This window comes from Hypanus sabinus, chromosome 23 (genome assembly GCF_030144855.1).
Source record: "Hypanus sabinus isolate sHypSab1 chromosome 23, sHypSab1.hap1, whole genome shotgun sequence".
Taxonomy (NCBI): domain Eukaryota; kingdom Metazoa; phylum Chordata; class Chondrichthyes; order Myliobatiformes; family Dasyatidae; genus Hypanus; species Hypanus sabinus.
In genome coordinates this window covers 7,821,506-7,845,692 of record NC_082728.1, presented here as the reverse complement: position 1 = coordinate 7,845,692, position 24,187 = coordinate 7,821,506, and the positions used below count along the sequence as shown (strand labels likewise).

Below are 24,187 nucleotides of genomic sequence, written 5' to 3'. Positions count from 1 at the left end.
TTTAAACGGTATTTACCAGCCTACATTTGACATAAACAGCTTTGATTGTTGTCCTCTATATCTCATAGATAGTTTTGTATTTGATATTCCTTTGTCTCTGATGAGAGGTGGCTCAACTGTACCCAAACTATCTTTTCTTTAAAGGCAGCCCATTTGTCATGTTATGGTTTTGTCTGTTCAGCTTCTAGTTTCAGTTTACCTGGGTCAGATTGGAGAAGTACGTCTTCCTCCAATTAATTGTATTTATTTTGGATTCCACCTCCTATCCTGTAGCTAACGGAAAGTTTATGTTATGATCATTATCTCCTACATATTCTGCTACTGAAACCTGATACACTTGACCACTTCTCTTTCCAGAAAGAAATTTCCTTCCAAGTTCGGACAGAGAGTTTCTAAGGAACCTCTATTTTTGGGACAACACTCTTTCTTTGCACAATTAGAGATTCCCAGCATGTCCAGAAACTAGTTTATTATCACAAATACTTTACAAGAGCCAGATAGACAAGGGTCGCTCTCTCCTCTCCTAGTTTCACAATAATCTGATTAGCGATCAGGTTTACGATTGTACATACAGCTACCTTTTAACATCTTTACAGTGACAAATTTTGGAGGAGGGAAAACCACAAGAAACACAACCAAAGAAGACATTGAGGTTTTGTCCAGTACGTTAATCAACTTGCTGATCCAAGCCTGTAGTTGTTCTGGGTTTTGAACATCTCCAAGCCACTAAATGATGTCACTAAAATTCATCTTCTGAATTGTTGTAAAATATACATGGTCAATTCCACTGCACACACATCCTGGTTAATTTCTTTTAACGGGAGAGTGGCTAAAATGAAGAAAATGTTGGTGCAAGTTATTGGCGGAGTAAGGCACCCGTCGACTAGCCACAATGGATTTCATCCTTCGGCCATGCCCTGGGCTGTGTGCAGATCCCAGTGTCTGACAGGTGAACAACAAAAACAAAAATTCACTGGCAGTAGCGATTTAATCAGACCTTCCCGTCATTTAAAGGTTAAAACTGAGAATTTCTGCTTACATTAAAACAAGTCATTGACCTTGGTATTCCAGTTGAATGAAATGTAAAAGCAAACATTAATGCTTAAAATGTTAATTCCGTGTTAACAGTTAAGTTTCTCACCAATTACACAGGACGGGTGCATCTCATGTTCTCAGTATTTCCTGTGTGGGAATTTTAAACAGATAACAAGGACTTCATCCGCTGCCCATTCTGCACAGTTCAGTTAATCTTTGTCCTCGTATCTCTTCCATTTTTCACCATGGCTATTCTAAGACCTGTTGACAGAGAGAGAGGCCAGGCTGGTGGGACACCCTGCTCCTGATCTGTAGACCTTTCTGCTGGTCTGTACTTTCAACAGGGCAGGGAAAGTGAAATGAGTCAGAGTGGTGAGGGGATGGGGTGTAAACCTGGTGCCTCAGACTGGTGTTGTTCGCCTGTTCATCGTGTTCATGCCAAATCCCTCCTTGGATTCCTTTTGGAAGCAGTTGTGTACCTGGAGGAAACTCTCCTCTTGTTCCGGGAGGTAGGTGGCTCCAACTGGCGGCTTGCTGGCTTCTCTTGAAAGAGTGTACATGGAGATCTCACTCAGTGGCACCACAGTACTCACCATCTTCATGTTACCGGCAGCACAGATTTCCCGAGCTGGGGATGGTTCCTCGGACCTGGAGCCAGATCTGGATCGCCTCCTCTGTCTGTATCTGTAGTTGGACATCCTGGAATAGGGTGAGGATGAGGTCTTCAGATATTCTCGGTGTGATCTGCTCCTTGCAACCTTATTCTTGTCAATGTAGATGCTCACAGCTAAGACGCCTGCCATTTCTGCTACGATGAAGGATAAAGCCCCGAAATAGAAAGACCACCCGTAGGAATACAGGTTCTTCTTGTCATCATCATCCTTATCCCATGGGTTGCCAGTGTTGCTCGATATGTACACAATGATCCCAATTATGTTACTCAGTCCTAGAGCAAAAGGGACAAGCCATCAGTCACAGAGATGCACAGAGCCTATCTGCCTACTGAACTAAATAAGCAAAGCCAGTCTGCCTACTAACTAACTAAAGGAACAACCTGCACCATGCTTGAGGAACTCAGCAGGTTGGGCAGCATCCGTGGAAACGAACAGTCAATGTTTTGGGCCAAGACCCTTCGTCAGGCCCGAAACATTGACTGTTCGTTTCCACGGGTGCTGCCTGACCTGCTGAGCTTCTCTAGCGTGTTGTACATATTGCTTTGACCCCAGCATCTGCAGAGTATTTTGTGTAAAGGAACAAATCATCATTCAAAAAGGTGCACAGAGCCAGTCTGCCCACAAAGTAGAAATACAAAACATTTCAGATGCTGGAAATCTGAAATAACAGAAAATGCTGAAAACACTTAACTGGTTAAGTAGCATCTGTAGGAAGCTGATGAAAGTTTTTAGAACTCAAATGATAAATGTGTTTCTTTTTCTATGAGTGCTCCCTGCCTGACTATGTACAATATTTCCAAAATTTTCTGTTTTTCATTCCAGCTTGAGTATTTACAGTAATTTTATACCAATGTTGCTCCCTCTGGCCATGAATAGTGGGCAATAAGGACTAACGTGGCTATTGTGGGCCATACTGGATTTGGACTCCACGTATTATAGGAAGATGTTGCTCTGTCAGTTCTTGAGTTCTTTTTGCAAAAAATAAACTATGAGAAGGACACAGCAGCCCAAACAGTGTCTGTAGAGGCTGAAGGTAGCTGAGGTTTCAGGTCAAGATACTGTCAGTCATCTCTTTGCCTCCACCGATGCTGCCTAATTTGCTAGGTTCTTCCAAAAGTTTATTTTTTGTAACAGGCTTTGTGTCTCCACTTTTCTGTATTGCTCCAACAGGTGCAAACACTTGTATCTCCTTGAGTTCTGTTTGTTGGGCTGGTGAAGATTACATTTAAGTAAACTGTACTTAGCCAACAGATTTTACTGTCAATAAACTTTCCAGAGTCCCAATGGCTAGGTACACCTTACCAGCCTCATTAAGAAAAGCAGAATCACTATATTTTCACCAGTATAAAGTGATGTTTTGTTTGTGCGGAGCAAAAGCTACAATGGGGTCGTATGGTTAAACTTTTACTGAATCACATCAGTTCACACTGTGCAGCTTACAATGTGGGAGCACAAACCCAGACCACAGAGATGAAAGCATGCACACTCGAACACCCAAGACCAAAGGAGAGAGTGCTTCCTGTGCATAGGAGGGCTGATTGATTCATTGATCACCACATTCTTGTAATTGACCAGATATGGTACAGGTGAATCATCTGTGCATAATTTCGTGCTTTAAAAAAAATTACATCCATCACTAAATATTTCAGTATACATCTGTGAGGCACTGAATGTGATAAAGGCTGTCCTCTTCATGTGTGCTTAACCAATGTGGTCAAGTGTGTTTGGTTTTAGAGTAGGATATTATATGAATAATCTGAGAGTTGATGAATAGTTTGTGAGAGAGAAAGGGAGAGAGAGTACAAATCTGGAATAAGTATGTGTGTTACAATCAACTTTATACTTGTGAATAATTATGAATCAGCAGCATTATCTGTTGGTCAGCAAAGTGAGTACTTGGTGTGTTTGGGGATAGTGAGTGTGTCTGAAATAGTGAGAAATGAATGAATGACCAGTGAGTGCATTGAGGGACCAGGGATGAATCAGAACGGGAGTAGTTACCATGTGTGAGGGTGAGGCGTAGAATGTGTGCGAATGACTGTGGAAGCAGGAGGAATGCATGTGTGGATGTGTGGGGTGGATATGTGTATGAGGAGCAAATGTACCTGGGTAAGGACCAGGTTTATGAGAAAGAATTGAGCATTTGTGAGAGGGACGCTGTGTGTGAGAGAGAGAATGAGTATATGTCTTGTGCAAATAGAAAGGCAATGAAGTGGAATGGAGGTCGGTACTCACCTGCTGCTACAAATAAGATGCCAGCACTAAGGATAATGTTGGTCTTGCTGTTGTACAGTTTGCCAACTCCAACACACAGCCCTGCCAGGAGCAGGAGTATGGCACTCAGGATGGGAAATAGGCTGGAAGCACGGACAATGCCTAGACAAAAAAAAACTTGCTTTATCATTGTTCAGATTGATTATTCAGTTAGATCTATAAAACATAGTGATGAATTGGTAAACTTACGCATACAAGGGCCAAATAAATAAATGTGCCTAAGACTGTCTTTGCAAATGTGGAGATGATAGCGAATTTATAAATCTGGCAGGAGCAAAGGATGTTGGGAATGGTGAGGGTGGAGTGTCACATGAGGGGTGAGAGGCAGGTGGCAGAGTAGGAGTGCAGGGGTGGGGAGTAGTGCAGGTGCAGACACACCCAGCCCTGAGACACCAGGCAAGGTCATTTGATTCCAAACAATCAGTTTATTGATCATTACAGAATGTCTCTCTGGTGCTTCCTACTCCCTCCCCTCTCCCTTCCCCTTTTCCCAACTTTGACTCCCCTCTCCCTGCCTCCCATTCCCGCTCTCAGTCCACAACAGAGACCCATATCAGAATCAGGTTTGTCATCATTCACAGATGTCATGAATTTTGTTTATTTTTTTCTAGCAGCAATACAGTGCAATACATAAAATTACTACAGTATTTTACAAAAGTCTTAGGCATTCTAGCTATATACATGGAACAAAACTAAAGTATCTCTATTTGAAATTTCACAGGCCTAACTTTAATAGACTTAAGAGAATATGGTAATATATCAAAATCAATAGGAAGAATTCAGGTTAGATCATCAGTCCTTGCCAAGTAAATTTAAGCAATTGGGTCCAATTGACTTTGAGATTCCTGGATTCAGAAGGAAGTAGTTGTTTGTAAATCATCCGGGGCTCCACCCCATCCCTATCCTGTATCCTTACCAGACAATAAACTTGCATGGCTGTTGGTATGGACACTATCTCTCTGTTTAGATTACATGGAAAGCATGATCTACATGAGGTGTCAGAATGTAGGTATACCTGTGGAAGCACCTTTCAAGCAGAATGAGAAAATTGGGAAGCAAAAAGATTATTTTGTTTCTGTAGAGTCAAGCTCACACTGTCTTAAGCTCAGGTAGGGATAATTGGATCATAGTGTGCAGCCTGTTACCATTTAAAGTTATTTACACCATTGTTGCAGAAGTCTTAAGAAATAAGAAAGGCAAACGCAGGTTCTGTCAGAGTTAATTTGAACGATGGACTGGTGAATGAACACAGTGGAGACCATACCCTGGACTGAAGAAGGGTCTCAGTCTGAAATGTTCACTGTTTACTCTTTTCCATAGATGCTGCCTGGCCTGCTGAGTTCCTCCAGCATTTTGTGTGTGTTTCAACGGAGACCATTTGGCAAGTGGTACCCTTGCTATCAAATTGGTGGATCTGCCCAAATAATCCACCTCCTTCCTCTTGTGTCAATTGCTTTCCTCATTCTTGTATCTAATTCTCATTTGAATGCTGCTATTGAAACTTTCATCATTGATGTATGTGAATCAGTGCTAATCACTATCAGAGGGCAGGGTGAATGTGTAATTATTCAGTTAACAAAGCACATTCTAAAATATTCTAGATTAAAAAAATAATGACTGCGTGTCTCCACATATGGAACATTAAACTCTTTAATTACTTACGTAAAAGATATTCTGAACCCTCCTGGTCATAATCATCATCTTCAGGGAAATAATTGATTCTGAAGCAATTTCCTTTTTGAAAACCTAGAACAATGGAAAACAGAAAGTAACCAGTATTTGAATCCTGATCATCTTATCAAAATAAACTGCCTGATACCTGCTAGGTAGAGAAACATTCATTACCGGGTTTAGAATTATGATTAATGGTTGTTAAAACATTGTTATACATATGTTTAAGCAACACACACAAAATGCTGGAGGAACTCAGCAGGTCAGGCAGCATCTATGGAAAACAGTAAACAGTCAATGCTTCAAGCAAAGACCCTTCTTCAGAACTGGAGAAAAATAGGTGAGAAGTCAGAGTAAGACGGTGGCAAGAAGGGAGGAAGAAATACAAAGTAGGAGATGCTAGGTGAAAATGGGAGGGGTGAAATAAAGAGCCGGGAAGTTCATGAAGTTCATGGTGAAAGAGATAAAGGGCTGGAGAAGGGGGAATCTGATAGGAGAGGACAGAAGGTCGTGGATGAGAGGGAAGGGAAGGAGCACCAGAGGGAGGTGATGGGCAGGTAAGGATATAAGGTGCGAGAGAGAAATGGGAATAGTTGTGGGGGGGGGGGGCAGTACCAGAAGTTTGAAAAATTGATGTTTGTGCCATCAGATTTGAGGCTACCCAGACAGAATATAAGGTGTTGTTCCTCCAACCTGAGTGTGGCCTCATCACGACAGTAGAGGAGGCCATGGACTGGTATGTCGGAATGGGAATAAGAAGTATAATTAAAATGGATAGCCACTGGGAGATCCTGCTTTTTCTGGTGGATGGAGTGTAGGTGCTAGGATACAATCCATGATCCTAACAGACTCACAGGTGAAGTGTTGGCTCACCTAGAAGGACTGTTTGGGGTCTCTGAATGGTATCTCACCAAAATACAGGAGGCTCATCTGCTATGTCTGGTGTCCCTGGTGTGGCCTCCTGTATATCAGAGAGACCTGATGTAGATTGAGAGACCACTTCACCAAGCATCTACACTCCATCTGCCAGAAAATGCAGGATCTCCCAGTGGTCACCCATTTAACTCAGCATTTAACACCATCATTCCCATAATCCTAATTGATAAGTTACAGAACCCAGGTCTCTGTACCTCCCTTCACCTCCTAACTGGAAGACCATAATCTATGCAGATTGGTGATAATATCTCATCCTCCTTGACGATCAATATTGGCACACATCAGGGGTGTGTGCTTAGCCCATGGCTCTACTCTCTCTACACCCATGACTGTGTGGCTAGGCATAGCTCAAATACCATCTATAAATTTGCTGATGAAACAACCATTGTTGGTAGAATCTCAGATGGATATGAAAGGGTGTACAGGAGTGAGATATGCCAACTAGTTTTATTGGTGTCACAGCAAGAACCTTGCACTAACATCAGTAAGATGAAAGAGTTGATTGCGGACTTCAGGAAGGGTAAGATGAGGAAACATATACCAATCCTCATAGAGGGATCAGAAGCGGAAAGAGTGAGCAATTTCATGTTCCTTGGTGTCAAGATCTGTGAGGATCTAACCTGGACCCAACATACTGATGAAACAATAAAGAAGGCAAGACAGCAGCTATATTTCATTTGGAATTTGAAGAGATTTGATTTGTCAACTAAAGCACTGAAACTTCTATAGATGTACTGTGGAGAGCATTCTGACAGGCTGCATCACTGTTTTGTATGGTGGGGGTGGCTAATGAACAGGACTGAAGGAAGCTACAGAAAGTTGTAAAATTAGTCAGCACCATCTTGGGTACTTGCCTCCGTAGTACCCAAGCCATCTTCAAGGAGCGGTACCTTGGAAAGGTGGCTCCCATCACCCAGGAAGTGCCTTTTTCTCATTGTTACTGTCTGGAAGGAGGTACAGAATTCTGAAGGCACACACTCAGTGATTCAGGAACAGCTTCTTCCCCTCTGCCATATGATTCCTAAATGGACATTGAACCAATGAACACTATCTCACTAAGTTAACAAGCTGCTAAGTTAACAAATTTCATAACACTACTGGTGATAAAAAGCTGATTCTGATTCTGCTGAGAAAGAATTGAAGGTTCTTGAATAGGATTTGTGTAGAAAGGTAAATCTGTTTCAGCTTACTTTAAGACTAAAAGAGGCTAATTTAAGATAGCAGTAAACTAATTTAGAAGAGATAACAAGATATTTTCCTATGCCCAGAAATGTTCAGAGTATGAAATGAACTTTCAAGAAAATTATTTGGACGAAGGACCTCTTATTTACAAGCATCAAATGAAAGGGATTATGGTGTGAGAGTTTAAAATGCTGGGGTCACAGAGGTCTGCCTGAAATTAACAGTAAGATCTGATTATATACATATTTTTTATACACCTCTTTCCACCCAGTAGGTGGACCAGCTAGATGACTGCTGAATGGAATAGTATATAATTAGGAGAGCATTATATGCCTGAAAGTGAGGTATAACTTCTAGGATATGGCATTTCAATGTACAGTCACTGACCTTTTCTGTTCATGTTATTTCATTGAATTCCTTGAAATACAGCATCTAGGTCTCTGGTGATTAACTCCAGGGCTAAATTTTTTTACTCACTGCCTTCTGAGCAAGTGTCTAGGGGAGTCATGCATCCAACTGCCATGTATATATGAAGTCATATTCGTACAGAGATACAACATGGGTATAGGCCCCTTTGCCCTCTGAATCCATGCTGACCATCAGCTGCTCCTTAACACTAATCCTGTGTTCCTTTTTAAATATATTTCCCCATAGTCTCATTAACTATGCCCAGATGTTATCACTCATGTACACAGTGGGACAATTTCAAATAGCCAGTTAACATTAAAAAAGGCAAATCTTTGGGATGTGGGAGGAAATTGAAACACCCAAAAGAGGGAGAATGTAAAAACGCCACACTGAAAGCACCCAAGCTGAGGACTGAACCTGGTTTTTGGCACTGTGGGTATTAACTCTACCAGCTGTGCCCGTGTCTCATCCAATATAGTGCATCTCTCCCATTTCCTGCTTCCTCCACTAAGATCTCCTGTGTAAGGTTAGTTCATGCACAAAGATTTAATGAATGTACTTAAGGTGACACTGACAGGAAATGATTATGTTAATGTGACCCTTGGCAAGAGGAACTCTTCTAGGTAGCAGCCAGACATATGAAAACACAGTGGGACAGTGACTGTGTCAGTGTAGGTGTGACGTACAGAGTGTAAGCATATAGGGCAGTACATGGGGGGGGGGGGATGAAGTTTGCTGAGGGGCTGATATGTATGTGGTGGTGGAGGGGAGGTAGATTAATAGGTTGAGACCCTTACATTGGCAAGTGTGGTGAGACAGGTAGTTAAGAGGAAGGTTAAGTGGGAGTTATTACAAAACAGCATCTTAGAATTGTAAATTTAATAGGTTGAGGAGTCATTGTGTGAGTTAATCACAGCAGACAATGTGCTTGGTACAAAAAAAAGCAATGCCTATGTGGCTTTTGCTTCCATTCTACATTCCTCAATCCTATCATTTAGTCAGTGTTAAATTTATATCTCCAGAGTAATATATCTACTGTATATGTCAAAGGAAAATGTCATGTTGGATACATAACTTTTTTATTATAAGTGTACTTATGGGAAGGATCTTATTGAAGAAAATAATTTCAGGAATATTCGACATTTTACCAATATTTTCAGATATCAAAAATGTTAACCACATAAATAAACTAAGTATCCGTTATCAGACTTGGATCCAAACAGGGCTTCCCAACTGTTTTATTCAATGGACCCCTACCATTAACCGAGGGGTCCATGGTCCCCAGGTTGAGAATCCCTGGATCCAAATCTTGATCTGTTCAGTAACTTCGCTCTTTTATCCCACTCATTGTCTAAAGACCTCTTTAGAGTTTGAGAGAGTTAACATTTTACTGAAAACTAAATTAATACTTTTCTACTTAATAAAAATCAATAAGCAATGTGATCATTGAAAGCATTTGCTAAAATCATTACACTGAACAGATAATTGAGTTTAAAACGCTTTGTACCAGAAATAACAGAAAATGCTGCAAATAATGGTGTAGGCAGGATCTGTGGAGAAAGAAAAATGGAGTTGATGCACCATCAATAACTCACTCTGAGACATAAGGTGAGATATCGGCTTTTATTGACTGGAAGAAGGAACAAGCAGTGAGTGACCACCATACTACATCCTGGAGACAGAGAAGCCGGGCTCCTGCCTCAATCGCCTTTATACAGGGGTCTGTGGGAGGAGCCACAGGAGCAGTCAGCAGGGGGTGCGTCCAGACAGGTATATATAGTTCACCAGAGGAGTTTGCTTGATTTAGATTGATGACCAGTCACAAAGACTATTTTGGATTTCCACCCTTCTGCAGTGTTTTTTGTTTCACTTAGCATTTGTAGTGCCAGGTGTAGATGTTGTGTTTGAGCATTCAAGAGCTGCAGTGGGATGCAGTTGTTAATCCAAATGATCTCATTAAAGTGTTACTGTAAATAACTGAGGATGGATTATGTGAAATTTTCAGTATCACGGTGTGAGAGTGCTGAAATCTCTAGAGTGCGTCTGTTTTTCTTTGTCTGAGATATTAAACCAAGACCCTCGCTGACTTGTCAGGTACTTGTATATGATTTCTTATTTCCTTTTGAAGAAAATCGTAGTTGTCCTTGATCTTGTGGGATCATACTTTTGCCTCTTAATTAACACTAGTGAAATTTAGCTGGACATTGGAACATTTAAGTATTTTGGAGCCTGCAAAGGGGTTGCCAGCCTTCCTGTGTTGCAACAGTGATTACATTTCCAGAGTATAACAATGACCAGAAAGCTCCTTGGACAACCTGAGGCTATAAAGTGTGATAGATACCATTATACAAAACATAAAGTGGCAATAGGAGTGAATTTGTGAGGGGCACAGAAGTTTAGAGTGTTTTTGAAGAGTATTAATTTAATGAGCTAGTAATCAGAAATAAGTTATTTTAAACCAACCAGGAAAGAAATAGGAAGATTGATAGGCAAAAGCTGTGGACAGGATGCATTTAAAAATAAAGATTAGCTTTATTTGTCACATATACATTGAAACATATAGTGAAATGTGTCATTTTGTGTCGTTGACCAACAGTCCAAGGATGTGCTGGGGACGGTTGCAACTGTCACCATGCTTCCGGCACCAACATAGCATGCCCACAATTTACTAACCCTAACCTGTATATTTTTGTGGAAGGAAACAGGAACACTCAGAGGAAACCCACATGGTTATGGGAAGAATGTAAGACAGTGGCATAACTGAACCTGGGTCGCTGGCACTGTGATAGCATTTGTATGCTATTTCATAAGTTCATTGCAAATGGAAGGCAAGTTTCTAGTCTGAAACTCCAGTGTAGTACAGTGGGGATGTTGCACTGTCTGAGGTGCCATCTGTGATAATAAATGTTAAACTAAGAAAGAAAATCTGTCTGTTCTCTCTAAAGGATTTTTAAGGTCCTTTCCTCAAAGGAGAAGAAGGGGAGGCTCCCTGCTGAATAATTATCCCTCAACCAACCAGCATTAAAAAAGAAAATTCTGCAAATATCTGTTAGGCAAATGTGGCACCAGTGGAGTGGGACGTCATGGAGTTGCATCAGAACCAGTGATGAAAGGTCACAGGTGCACTCTGATCTGCTGAGTACTTTCACACTTCCAGCATCTGAGTTTGTTTCATGAAAGTGTATTTATCTAGGAATTTACCTTCTGCTTTGGGTAGGAGTTTGCTGTGCAAAACTTATTTTTTGCTTGTTCCATGTGATTTGTGGTTATAATGTTGTTCACTTAGCTTGAACAAGCTTCAAGCCACAGGCAGTTGTGGAGGCCAGGTTACTGGGTATAGTATATTTAAAACAGAGGTTCTTGATTAGTGAGGGTGTCAAAGGTTATAGGAAGGAGGCAGGAAAAGGGGGTTGAGGGGGATAACAAATCAGCCATGTTGGAATGGCAGAACAGACTAAGTAGACTGAATAGCCTAATTCTGCTCCTATGGTCTTATGGAGTCATTTCAAAACATCAAAATTGCTGTGGAAATGTGGGATCTGTGATTTTATTTTAGAAATGAATATTTACAGTTATATGGACCATAAATGGAGAATTTAGCAAGGAAACAATCCTGGCATGGAATGGGGGCTTCTGCTGCCACAGAAGAAGAGGGACTGAAAGCTGGGGCAAAGTTATGTCATTTTACAGCAGAGAGTTATCTGGCTGAGCTGCCGTGTCCCTTCCTTAGGACAGAAGTGGATGGGAGTTGTGCATTTCTGTGTGTACAATTGAAATAATTTGCCGTTACAGAGAGAAAATGCTGTATTTCAGCATGCTGCATTTCAGGAGCAAGTGAGGAGACTGAGAATAAACTGCTCCAGGCATTGTCCTGATTCTGAATGGGGTCAAGCAACGCATCTTCACAAAAGTATTCTATAGTGAACACAGCAAACAGAAGCACAGTCAGCCCCCTGCTGTAATGAAGGATAAAGAGTTATTACAGTTTGTAACAGGAGAACCCAGGGAATTCAGGACAAGTTGATTTTACATTCAGTCCCAGCAACAGCATCAGACCAAGCTCTGTGCCAGGAGTCAAGGCGGTGTATTAACTGGCTTTGATGTCCCTGTCTCTTTGCATGGGGTGACTGCAGCCACGAGTAACTTGTTTAAATGCCACCATTTCAAATATTTTCTAGTGGATTATTTGAACTCTGGATTCTCTCTGTCTCTCTCTCTCTCACACAATCCCCTACCCCCACCACCAGTGTGCACAATGTCACATCCATCTTTTTCTTTTTGTGAACCATTTTTTTCTGAGGATAATCCTGATCTTTATTCAGTGAACTCATCAATGGTTGAAGGCCATTTCACTTGGGTCAAATAAAACACAGAGTCAGAATCAGGTTCATTATCACTAGCATATGTCATGAAATTTGTTGTTTTGTGACAATAGTAAACTGCAATACACAGTAATAAAAATATAAATTACAATTAGAAATGTTTATAAAAATTAAGTAGTGCAAAAAGAGAGCAAAAAATAGCAAACAATAGTAAGGTTGTGTTCGTGGGTTCAATGTTCATTCACAAACCTGATGGTGGAAGGGTAGAAGCTGTTCCTGAAATGTTGAGTGTGTGTCTTCAGGCTCCTGTACCACCACCTTGATGGTAGCAATGAGAAGAGGGCACGTCCTAGGTGATGGGGATCCTTAATGATGGATTCCATCTTTTTGAGGCACTGCATTTTGAAGATGTTCTCAGTGCTAGGGAGTCTAGTGCCCATGAAGCAGCTGGCTGAGTTTACAACTTTCTACAGCTTTTTCTGATCCTGTACAGTGGCCCTTCCATACCAGATGGTGAAGCAACCAGTTAAAACGCTTTCAATGGTACATCCGTAGAAATCCCTTGGCTGAAGGCTGAATCCATCAACCATCCCATGTTGCCGCTGAGAAGTTGGTGGTGGGTGATATTTGTAAACCACAGTATCTTAGTGAAACTACTATCACAATGCTGTTAAAGAATTTACAGCAAGTAGGTACAGTAGTGATGAAAGACTGGCAAAGTATCTCCACGTCAAGATGATGCATGACTAGGAGGGCAACATACAGGTGGTGGTATTGCCTGTACCTGCTGTCTTCATGGTAGGGATTGTAAATTTGGGAATGTGGTTTTTGCAATTGTGAATAGGCCTCTACTACTAATCTGCAAATTGAACTGAACTAAACTGAACAATCCTAGACTGTTTCAAAGTCTCTGAGGTTTGATGTTTAATATTCTGTGTGTTATTCACCTGTTTTTTGCCATTTGTGCAATTTGTTCTTTTTTTTGCATTGGGTGTTTGATGTTTTCTTTGAAGGGGTTCCATAGCGTTCCTTTGTTTTGCAGCTGCCTATAGGAAGATGAAACTCAGGGTTGCGTGCTGCACATTCACTTTGATAATAAATGCACTTTGGATCCTTGAATACAGGAATCTTATGCCTATGACGATAAAATTGACTTTGACTTTGAATCTTTCAAGTGACTGCTGTGCACTTTAAAGTGACACAAGGCCCATCCTTTGCCAGTGATAGAGGAAATCAGTGTTTAGGTGGATGGGGTCAAACTGGCTACTTTGCTTTTGAGAGTGTTGTACGTCCAGTGTTCATAAAGCTGCACTCTCACTACAGCATACCCAACTTCTTATCTGCCCTTGTAATCACCATATTTATATGGCTGGTTCAGATGTTAATGATGGGAGACTTTGTGGTGATAATATCATGAGGTCTAAGTTAAATTCTTTCTAGTTGGAAATGATGATTGCCTAGAACTTCTGTGGTGCAAATCTTAACAACTGGTTATAGTCCATGCCTGAATTGGCATTGATCTTACTGTACTTGCTCAGCACTTTTGAATGGAATTAATCATTGTGAAATCATCAGCAAACATCACCACCTCAGACCTTATGACTGAAGGAACATCATAAATGAAGCAGCTGAACATGTTTGGAAACTAAGACCCTCACATGGCCCGAGTTCTTTTAGTCAATAACTTTAGTCCTTTGTCTTTGAGATATGTAGTCTTCAGTCAATAGGAAAACTTCCATGTTATTTTACTAAATCATTCCTGATTTTAAATGCCTTGGTCAATGCAAATTAACTTTTTTTATCTTGGCTTAACAGGCAAATCTCTTCCAGTCTCTTCACTAGTTATCATACCTCAAATCCAGTGAATGAATGGACTCTCTCAGAAGCTTTGACATTCTTCCTAAATTGAGGTACTGACAACTGTACACATTTCTCTAGCTATGTCCTAAGAATTATCTTTTTTGTGTGGTTTAGTATACCTTCTTTGCTTCTCTAGTCAGTTCTGCCTCTAATTAAATTAAGAATTACATATTTTACAGCTTTCTCTTATGTACCACTGCCTCAAGATCTCTCAGTTTCAGATGCCCAGGTATGTCGGTTCTTGCATCTATTTACCTAATTCTGCCTCCCCTATATCTTCTTTTCAAAATGTATCACTTTCTGTCCTGTCCAGGTAGATTCATTGTTTCTGCTTGTTCCTGCCCCACTGAACATGTACCTACTTACCTCGACTCAGTTTTATCTGCCCTGGTTCAGTCCCTTCCTCAAACAAGAGGAAGTCTGCAGATGCTCGAAATCCAAGCAACACACACAAAATGCTGGAGGAACTCAGCAGGCCAGGCAACAACTATGGAAAAGAGTACAGTTGACGTTTCAGGCTGAGATCTTTTCCATAGATGCTGCCTGGCCTTCCCAGTTCCCCCAGTAGTTTGTGTGTGTTGCTCAGTCCCTTCGTACCCACATCCATAACACTCCACATGCTCTTGATCTTTTCAATGATTAAGTTCCCTGTCCCCAATCAGATTCTTACTATGGATATCCAGTCCCTAAACACTGATATCCTCCCATCAGGAAGGCCTCAAAGTTCTCCATTTCTCTCTGGACAGCAGACCCAACCTGTTCTCCTCCACCACCACTCTTCCCCCATTTGGCAAAACTGGTCCTCAATAATTTCTCCTTCAGCTCCTCCCACTTCCTTCAAACAAAAGGTGTAGCCATGGGCACTCTCATGGGTCCCAGTTATGCCTCCCTTTTTGTCGGGTACGTGGAACAGTCTATGTTACGAGCCTACACTGGTATCACTCGCAAACTTTTCCTCTGCTACATCGACAACTGCATCAGTGCTGCTTCCTGCATCCATGCGGAGCTTGTCGACTTCATCAACTTTGCCTCCAATTTCCACCCTGCTCTCAAAATTACCTGGTCCACTTCCGACACCTCTCTCCCCTCTTCAATCTCTCTGTTTTTGTCTCTGGAGACAGCTTAACTACTGATGTCTTTCATAAACCCATTGATTCTCACAGCTGCCTGGTCTTTACCTCTTCCCACCCAGTTACTTGTATAAATGTCATTCCCTTTTCTCAATTCCTCTGTCTCTGCCGCATCTGCTCTCAGGACAAGCCTTTTCATTCCTGAATGAAGGAGATGTCCCTTTTCTTCAAAGAAAGGAGCTTCCCTTCCTCCACCATCAATGCTGCCCTTACCTGCATCTCTTCCATTTTGCACATGTCTGCCCTCACTCCATCCTCCTGCCACCCCACCAAGGATAGGGTTCCTTTTGTCCCTACCTACTTCCCCACCAGCCTCCACGCCCAGCACATAATTCTTTGCACCTTCTGCCATCTTCAATGGGATCCCATCACCAAGAGTATCTTTCCCTCCCTCTCACTTTCTGCTTTCCGCAGTGTTCGCTCCTTACGTGACTCCCTTGTCCATTCATCCCTCCCCATTGATCTCCCTCCTGACACTTATCCTTGCAAGCGGAACAAGTGCTACAGCTTCCTCTACACCATCTCCATCACTACCATTCAGGGCTCCAAACAATTCTTCCAGGTGAGGTGACACTTCATCTGAGATTTTGTTGGGGTCACCTACTGTATCAGGTGCTCCCGGTGTGGCCTCCTGTATTTCGATGAAACCCCTTCACCGAACACCTACGCTGCTACTGCCAGAAAAAGCAGGATGGCCCAGTGGCACCCATTTTAATTTTACTTCCCATTCTCATTCTGACATGTCAGTCCATGGCCTCCTCTACAGCCACAATGAGGCCATACCCGGGATGGAGGAACAACACCTTGTATTCCGTCTGGGTAGCTTCCAAACTGATGGCATGGACATCGATTTCTGAACTTCTGTTAATGCCCCCCCCTTCACCATTCCCCCTCTCACCTCATCTTCTTACCTGCCATTACCTTCCTCTAATGCTCCTCCCCTTCCCAGTCTTCTATAAAAGCCTTCTGTTCTCTGCTATCAGATTCCCTTTCTCCAGCTGTTTCACCAATCAATTTCCCAGCTCTTTACTTCACCCCTCCCACTCTCCCTATTTTACCTATCACCCACTACTGTACCTTATATTTGTTCCTCCCCCCACCATCTTGCTCTGACTCCTCATCTTTTTACTCCAGTCCTGACAAAGGGTCTCGATCCGAAACATCGACTGTTTACTCTTTTCCGTAGATGCTGTCTGGCCTGCTGCATTCCTCTAGCATTTTGTGTGTGTTGCTCTTTCCACATCTCTAAGTTAAAATTTACCTGTCATGTTCTTCCTATTCTATCACTCTGTCTGCTGTATTTTGTTGTTTATGGTTTACTCAGTTAGGTGACATTGCTGAATTTGGGAATGCTGTCCTCTATCACCCAGTTTAGATCAATATACACACAGTGGCCATTTTATTAGGTATAGCTATACCACCGTTCATTAATGCAAATATCTAATCAGCCAATCATGTGGCAGTAACTCAATGCATAAAACCATGCAGCAATGGTCAAAAGGTTGAGTTGTTCAGCCGAAATGTCAGAATAAGGAAGAAATACGATCTAAGTCACTTTGACCAGGGAATAATTTTTAGATTCAGATTAGGCAGTTTGAGTATCTCAGAAACTGCTGATCTCCTGAGATTTTCACGCACAACAGTCTCTAGAGTTTACAAAGAATGGTGCACAAAGCAAAAAAACGTTTAGTGAGTCCCAGTTCTGTGGGCGTAAATGGCTTGTTAATGAGAGAGGTCAGAGGAGAATGGCCAGACTGGTTCAAGCTGACAAGAAGGCAACAGTAACTCAAATAACCACACGTTACAACAGCGGTGCGCAGAAGAGCATCTCTGAATACACAACATCTTGAATCTTGAATTGGATGGGCTACAGTAGCGGAAGACCACACCGGATTCTACTCCTATGGCCATTTTGTTGGGTACACTCCTGTAGTTAATAAAGTGGCCACTGAGTGTATATTAAAACCAAAACTGCTAACTTTGGGGGCACTGCTATGCATCTGGTGTTCTTAAAAAAAATCAACCTCTCTTGTGCTTGCTGATTTTTGAGCCTCAGCCAATCTTCTACTCGCTCTGTCTTTGTAACCCAGGGTTATTAATGTTCTCAACAATGGTATTAATTACTTTGTGTAAATTCAAATATTCAATGACTCTCATCAACACTTTTGTTTGTTTGATTTATCAACTCCAAGTATTCCTGACAAATTCTTTCAATATCGTTGAGTCAAAATCCTGTAACACTGTAATAAGCTGTATTATGGGAGCAGCTTCTCCAGAAATACTGCTAAAGTATGGCCTAAAACTATCTTTTAAGAGCAATTAGGAGTTGTGTCATCCTCTAAACTGAATTAATGAAAGAAAATATTTTTTAAAAACTCTTACCACTTGTGTTGCTGATGAATCAATACCACAGCGTTTATCCTTCAAATATAACAGGCAATATTCTAGAGTCATAGACAATTTAAACTCCGGCCCAGATAGACTGGAAAGGCAAGGTGTCAGGACCAGAGGCAAAAGTTGGTCCAAATTTTGCTTGCTCTCCTGCGATGTTCATGCTTCCCTTCACAACACTGAGGCTGTGAGACTGTCCTGGCTGCTGTGTTTTGTGTCTGCGAGCTTCAGTGATTTGCCTCACTAATATGATGAACTGAAATAGAGACTTGGGCCTTTTCTGGGCTGTTCCTGGGATTCAGGTCTCAGGACTCAATTTGGTTCTGAATGCTATTGCTCATTTCTGTTGTCTTGCATGATTTGTGTTGTTTTTCCCTCTTTCTCTGTGGTATTGGTCTTTACTTTTTTTAATGGGTTCTTTCAGGTTTCTTACTTATGACAAATCTCATTTTGTATAATTTATACATTATTTGATAATAAATATACTTTGAATCTTTTAATCATAGAGCAGCACATCTTGGATACAGGATGATAAAGATTTGATGTTGGCTGTAGCATCTGCAGGAGGCACAGTAAAAGTTTAACAGGAACTGAGCTCTACATTGCCTTGTGTAGGGATAACAAATCTTATAGAGGGTAATCATTTGGCCCTTTGTACTGAAGGAGCAACTCAATTGGTATCAAAATCCAGTTTTTGTTCTCCAGTCCTGCATTTGTATCTTTTTCAGGTATTTATCTAATTTCCTTTTGAAGGATATTATTGGTTCCGTTTCCACTGCCTTGTCAACTTTATGCATTCCAGTTCACAACTCTCTACTTTAAAAACATTCTTCTCATCTCCCCTTTGGCTCTGCTTGCTATATTAATATCCAGCAGATCAGTTCTGTGGAAATCTAACTTTGATTCATACTTAGCAGCAATGACAGATCACAGGAGTAAATTTAGCTTCTGAAAACAGAATTGGAGAGTGGACACTAGGGATTAAAAAAATCCTTTCTAATATAAACCTCATTTTCTGGAGAATTAGTTGTGAAAATTATGTTGTTTATTAATACATTGGAAATGGGTTTCTAGTTAATCCCAGTAAGGGAAAATTATAGGACAACATTCCATTCCTTAGCTCGTGTTGGCATGTATCATGGAATCTACTGCACAGGAACAGGGCTTTCAGCTGACCTTGTCCACGCTGGCCATCAAGAACTAGTATTATTTCCATTTACCAGCCCACTTCGTCTATAGCCTTACGCGCCTTGCCATTTCTGGATACACCTTGTGTTATGAGAATACTTGCCTCCAACCCTGAGGTGGTGCATTCCTGGTTCCAACCACACTTTGGGGGAAAAGGGTTTTCTTCAGATCCTCTTTACTCCTCACTCCAAATCCGTGCCTTCTATCTTCACCCATTTTGCAATGGCAAAACACTTCCTACTATCTCCCCAATTTAGAATTTGGCATACTCCTGGCTCAGTTTCCTCTGTTTCTCCCCATTCAGTCATAACTGAAATACTAAGTCCTAGAAACATTATTGTGACATTTTTCCGCCCTCTCTCCAGTGAAATCATGACCTTCTTGTTGCATGGTGATTAGAAATGTGCATGGTTCTCTAGCTGTAGCCTTCCCAATGTTACCTGAAGATGTAACATAAGCTGCCCTGGGAAGTATCTCATAAGCCTTCAGTATAAATGCTGCAAATATCTGGCATCTACTACTGATGTATTTGCCAACAGAATAAAAAAGGGTGTACACTACCAGTTACAGCTTTATCACTGTGCCTAAATTCCAGGTTAGGAACAGGGAAATTGACCAAAGTTGCCATTTGACCTCACTGTCTAGAGTTCCTGTTGACATGTATAAAATGTGATTCCATCACATCCCTCCCTTCCCTTCCGCTCACTGTATAGTGTTATTCACACAGCGAGTACTTCATTGGAAGGATCTTTACCACTGCATCCATACTAAAATTGGCCCTGAACTGACTTTCAGGTTTCTAACACATCCTTCCTCCACCAATTTGTGTGTGTTGCTTGGATTTCCAGCATCTGCATATTTTTCACTTGTTTTAGAGAGAAAGATGGAGAGAGAAAATGCCTGTGGTATTTTTGCATCTGCCTGACCGTCTAACTTTGAGTGTTCTAGTAAATACTATAAAAGCAAATCATTGCTCCTTCTTTAGAAGTCTCATACCAGAAATGTGAACTCCCAAGAGATTAAAATAGCGAAATGAATGAAATGTTTATTTTATCACGTCGCACAAATCAACCTCCTGGTTTCTAATCACTATGAAATTCAGCAGAATAGCCCAACAGATAAGACCTCCAAGATCTTTAATTCTACAGTCGGAGCAAACGATGTTGGGGAAATAGTTCAGATTGTGAAGAGGGTGAGAAAGGCAGGGAGCGTATAGACTGAAATTCTATGGTGGAAACCTGCACGAAGGTCTTTCGAAGGTTTCACGCCCAATAGTTTGCTGGCTGTCTCCTTCAGCCGTGTCTGCTTCAATGTATTAAGTTTTATTTTACGTCATTCTCGTTGACTTGTCCGAAAGATGAGTAATAACAAGTACGACACAGTAAGGGAAACTAGTTCAGTCAGAGTGGCTCGATTGTGAAGTCGCTATCAGGAGATACGTTTGATATAAAACCAGATAAAAATGGGGAAGCAAAGTACAAAGTGAAGTGCTGAAAGGTCCAAGTGAAGAAGGTGGGGAGAGACATCTGGGACATAATCTGGTAATGTCCATTTGGACCGTAAATTCTGCACTCTTTATAACTGGTGTTTTGGTACCAGTACTACGGGGAGCAATGTTTTATACTCCGTTTAAGAACTTAAGAGATAAGAACAGATAGAGGCTGTTGACCCTTTTCGGGACTGCAGTGCCGTTCAGTGAAAGGACGCCCCTAACCGTGCCACGCCATATCCTTTAGTGATCACAATGTCGATCTCAGCCTTGAGGGAACCTCAACAATTGACCACCGGGGCCATCTGAAGAAGATTTCAAAGATTTACAGCTTTCCGGCGGGGGGGGGGGGGGCGGGGAACAAATCACTCCTTTCTGGCCAAACCCTTTTCTGAGACACTGATTCCGGTTCAGGCTCCAAATATCAGAACCTTGCAAGCAATCAGATAATAATTTTATATCTATTAGAGTTCACGTTCTTCTAAACTCTGGGGCACGTCCGTACTCTCTGCTCAACATCACCTCGTAGGATCATCTCGCCCCAAAAATTTTCAGATCCCAGGAATCAGTCTCGTGAATCACCACTGTAATCTCCCCCCCCCCCAAAAAAAAACGGGGTTATATTTATTTAGGCAGGAAGACCGAAACTACTTATTTGGTCTCTCCAAAAGCCAGTCTGTTTGTGACAAGATGAATATTTGTTATATAAAAATAATACCTCTTTCCGTGGAGCTTACATAAACTGATTTCATAACAAGCATCAAAACCGAGCATTCAGGAACAGTTGATGTGACTCTCGGCAGAGATATTAACACTGGAGGGAGATACCACAGTGAGGTACACGTGTCCTCCTGTGTACTATCTGAATTCGGCTGCGGATGAGATGCAGTGAAGCCGAGAAACAGAAATGGTATCTTAGAAAGCATTAACCCGCGGTTTGAGATAATCGCCGCCGATAACCGAATAAACTCGGGAGGATACTGGAAGCCGTGAACATTCCCCAGCCCCACCACCAAACCCCGCTCCTTTTGAAAGCACCACAGGCTTCACAGGCTGTGATTGTCAAAGATCCCCACACTGAAAATAAAACTCACACTAAACCTACCCTTTGTGTCTCTCGGTGGGATTAAACTTGGAAGAGGAATCGTCTGCTTCCTCGGTTTGTTTGCTAACACGGTATACCTTCCAACACTATACACGCTGTTTATTTTAAACCGTGCCGTCTTCCACCGCTGGTAGAGCAGGCAGGTGTGTGAAATCCACACTCGCTTAAACCCAGAATACCATTTAAAGGATTAATGGTGAAACACAAAACCCTTCCATCGCCAAGCCCCGACCCTGGCGTTGTCTTGACCAGTTTGCAGGCGGTGTACATTTAACGAGGAAACGTTACCTTCCACACAACAGACTCTCCAGAGACCCGAGTGGATCATGGCCCCTTTCTCCTTTTTCACTTGGTTTTCCTCGGTGGTACTGTTCGTGCCGTTGCAGATATAAGCCCGTGAGTGCAGCCAGTAGTCGGTGCCGATGGCGATGCTCATCAGACTGAAAGCTGCGAAAGCGCCCATCATGGTGAAGAGCATCTGTACTCCGGGGTCGCACCAGCCCATGGTGCATCATAATCCGGCCAGCGAGCGGAGACAGGGGAAGGCTGTACCTGAGGCCAGCGCTGCCTACGGCAGGAGCGAGCTTTCCCAGGGAACATGCTGCTTTTCCCCAACTTCCATCTGCCTGGCTCTTGCTTTTCCTCCCTCCAGCGGGGCCAGCTTCAACCCCCAGGAAGATAAAACCACTGTTTGCAACGGAGCCGGGCAACTTCACAATTCAGTCTGCCGAAGCTTTGTTCAGGATGGCTTACAGCCTCCCCTCGTCTGCCCTTCTCCTCCTGCGCTGCTGGGAGAATCGAAACAAGGGCGAACCGACGAAGAGAGGCAGCGTTAGCCACTTCCTCCTGATTCACTCGTCACTGGATTCTGGTACGTGACCCGGTTCCGCCTGTATGCTCGAACTGAAAATCTCTTGGAAATGCTCAGCGCCTGAGGGAGCCCCACATCCAGGAGGCAGGCTGTCCGGTTACTGAGCGAAAGTCTGGTGGGTATTCGGGGAGTTGTCTAGATGTGTCTGACATTTCCGAATCTCACGCGGTGTCTAATCATCCCGTGCCTGGTGCAATGAAAACAACATTTTCACAACGAAGTGGGCATCGCGGGGAGTGAAGTGTGTTAAACACTGAGAACATTGTCACTGCGATGGGAAGATTCGGTTGGCTTTTGGTGGCACTTCTGTTCACGTTGAGTTTGCTCTTGTTTGATTGGATCAGGAAAAGGCACAAAGACCAATGAGGAAAGAGGAGTTGCACGGAATAATTGGATATCTTTACAAGAGCCGACACAGACATGATGACCGAATGGTCTGTTACCGTTTGATTGAAAATGTTTTGCTGTCATTTCAGCGATTCCCTGAAAGCTTGACGGCATTGAGAGAACAAATCAAAAGAGCCCTGTTCAGGTACCAAGTGGACATCATGGCATTGGGTAGAATCTGATGACTGGGAGAGATCCCCGGTCTCAGCTCAAGAGCATGTGCAGGATTATGGGAGGAAGGCTGATATTTCCATCTACATGTTCCTACCTTTAATTCATTGGGTAACCCTGCCCTTTCACCCTTCATCCTTTTGGGACTCTTTTCAGATTAACCTCTTGTTACCTCGGTTTATTGTACTCACCATATCATCTTCCTATCATTAGGGAATCCGAATGCAGACTTTGTAGAATAACTCCATTCAGTTCTCATAGATGCCTGAGCTTTCTCTTTCTCACTGTTGCCTTGACATCTCTGCATCAGAAGTATAGAACATTTATAACAAAGGAGGTCCGCAATGTAAAGGAGCTATCTGTCTGTGTCCTGTTTTCATGCTGTAGTACTGGAGCCCTGCAGATTTAATACATATTAAGTGCAATAAGGATTTCTGCCTCTGTCATCTTTTCAAGTACTGAGTTCTAGACTCTGCATGTGGATGAGAAAAAATTGCTTCCTCTATTTTCCCATCCTTGTGTTGAGTAATTTAAATCTATTACACGTTGTTTTTGACCACATAACGAAGGGAAAGGACTCTTCTGAGTTACTGTTTCAAGACCCCATGGACTTCCTCATTTGCAAAGAAAACAACCCTGGCTTATCCAATCTTTCTTAGGAATATTTGTATCATCTCCTCTACAGCTTCCCTGGTGCAGTAACAATAATAATATTCAAACTGTGACCTAACAGGTGTTGCACAAAATTCTGGATAAGCTCCCTGGTCTTGTATTTTGTACTTCGCCTAATAAAGGAACACACTTGATAGGCATTTGATCATTGTTCGAATCCTAATAGATTTATGGACATAAATTACAAGTTCCCTCTGTTCATTCACACTTCTTGAAAATCTGCCAGTTATTGCCTTTCCAAATACTTTACCATTCTAGCAAAAGCTTTTTACTGTACTTGTGACAATTATAAACCTATTACCATATACACCATCAACCAATTTGATTCACTCCATGTGACATTAAGAAAAGGCTGAGAAGACTAGATACAACAAAGGCTATGGGACCAGACAACATCCCAACTGTACCAATGAAGATCAAT

The 24,187-nt window shown here is 42.1% G+C and overlaps 1 protein-coding gene across 1 annotated transcript; it reads right to left on the bottom strand.

Annotated features, from left to right (window-relative positions):
• Positions 1 to 471: 471 nt before the first annotated feature.
• Positions 472 to 22,176, bottom strand: LOC132379926 (voltage-dependent calcium channel gamma-4 subunit-like). Its single transcript, XM_059948281.1, has 4 exons — positions 21,954 to 22,176; positions 5,646 to 5,729; positions 3,945 to 4,085; positions 472 to 1,981 (listed from the first exon to the last, which is right to left on the bottom strand). The coding sequence occupies exons 1-4, from the start codon at positions 22,168 to 22,170 to the stop codon at positions 1,437 to 1,439; spliced, it is 987 nt and encodes a 328-aa protein (XP_059804264.1). The 5' UTR covers positions 22,171 to 22,176; the 3' UTR covers positions 472 to 1,436.
• Between the last annotated feature and the right edge of the window lie 2,011 nt (positions 22,177 to 24,187).

What these genes read in the sequence shown, in the direction of transcription:
- LOC132379926 (XM_059948281.1), bottom strand. Translation starts at nt 22,170, where the DNA reads ATGGGCTGGTGCGACCCCGGAGTACAGATGCTCTTCACCATGATGGGC. An exon ending in GGGTTCAGAATATCTTTTAC is followed by an intron (nt 4,086 to 5,645) that starts GTAAGTAATTAA and finishes TTTTTTGTCTAG; the next exon opens with GCATTGTCCGTGCTTCCAGC. An exon ending in CATCTTATTTGTAGCAGCAG is followed by an intron (nt 1,982 to 3,944) that starts GTGAGTACCGAC and finishes CTTTTGCTCTAG; the next exon opens with GACTGAGTAACATAATTGGG.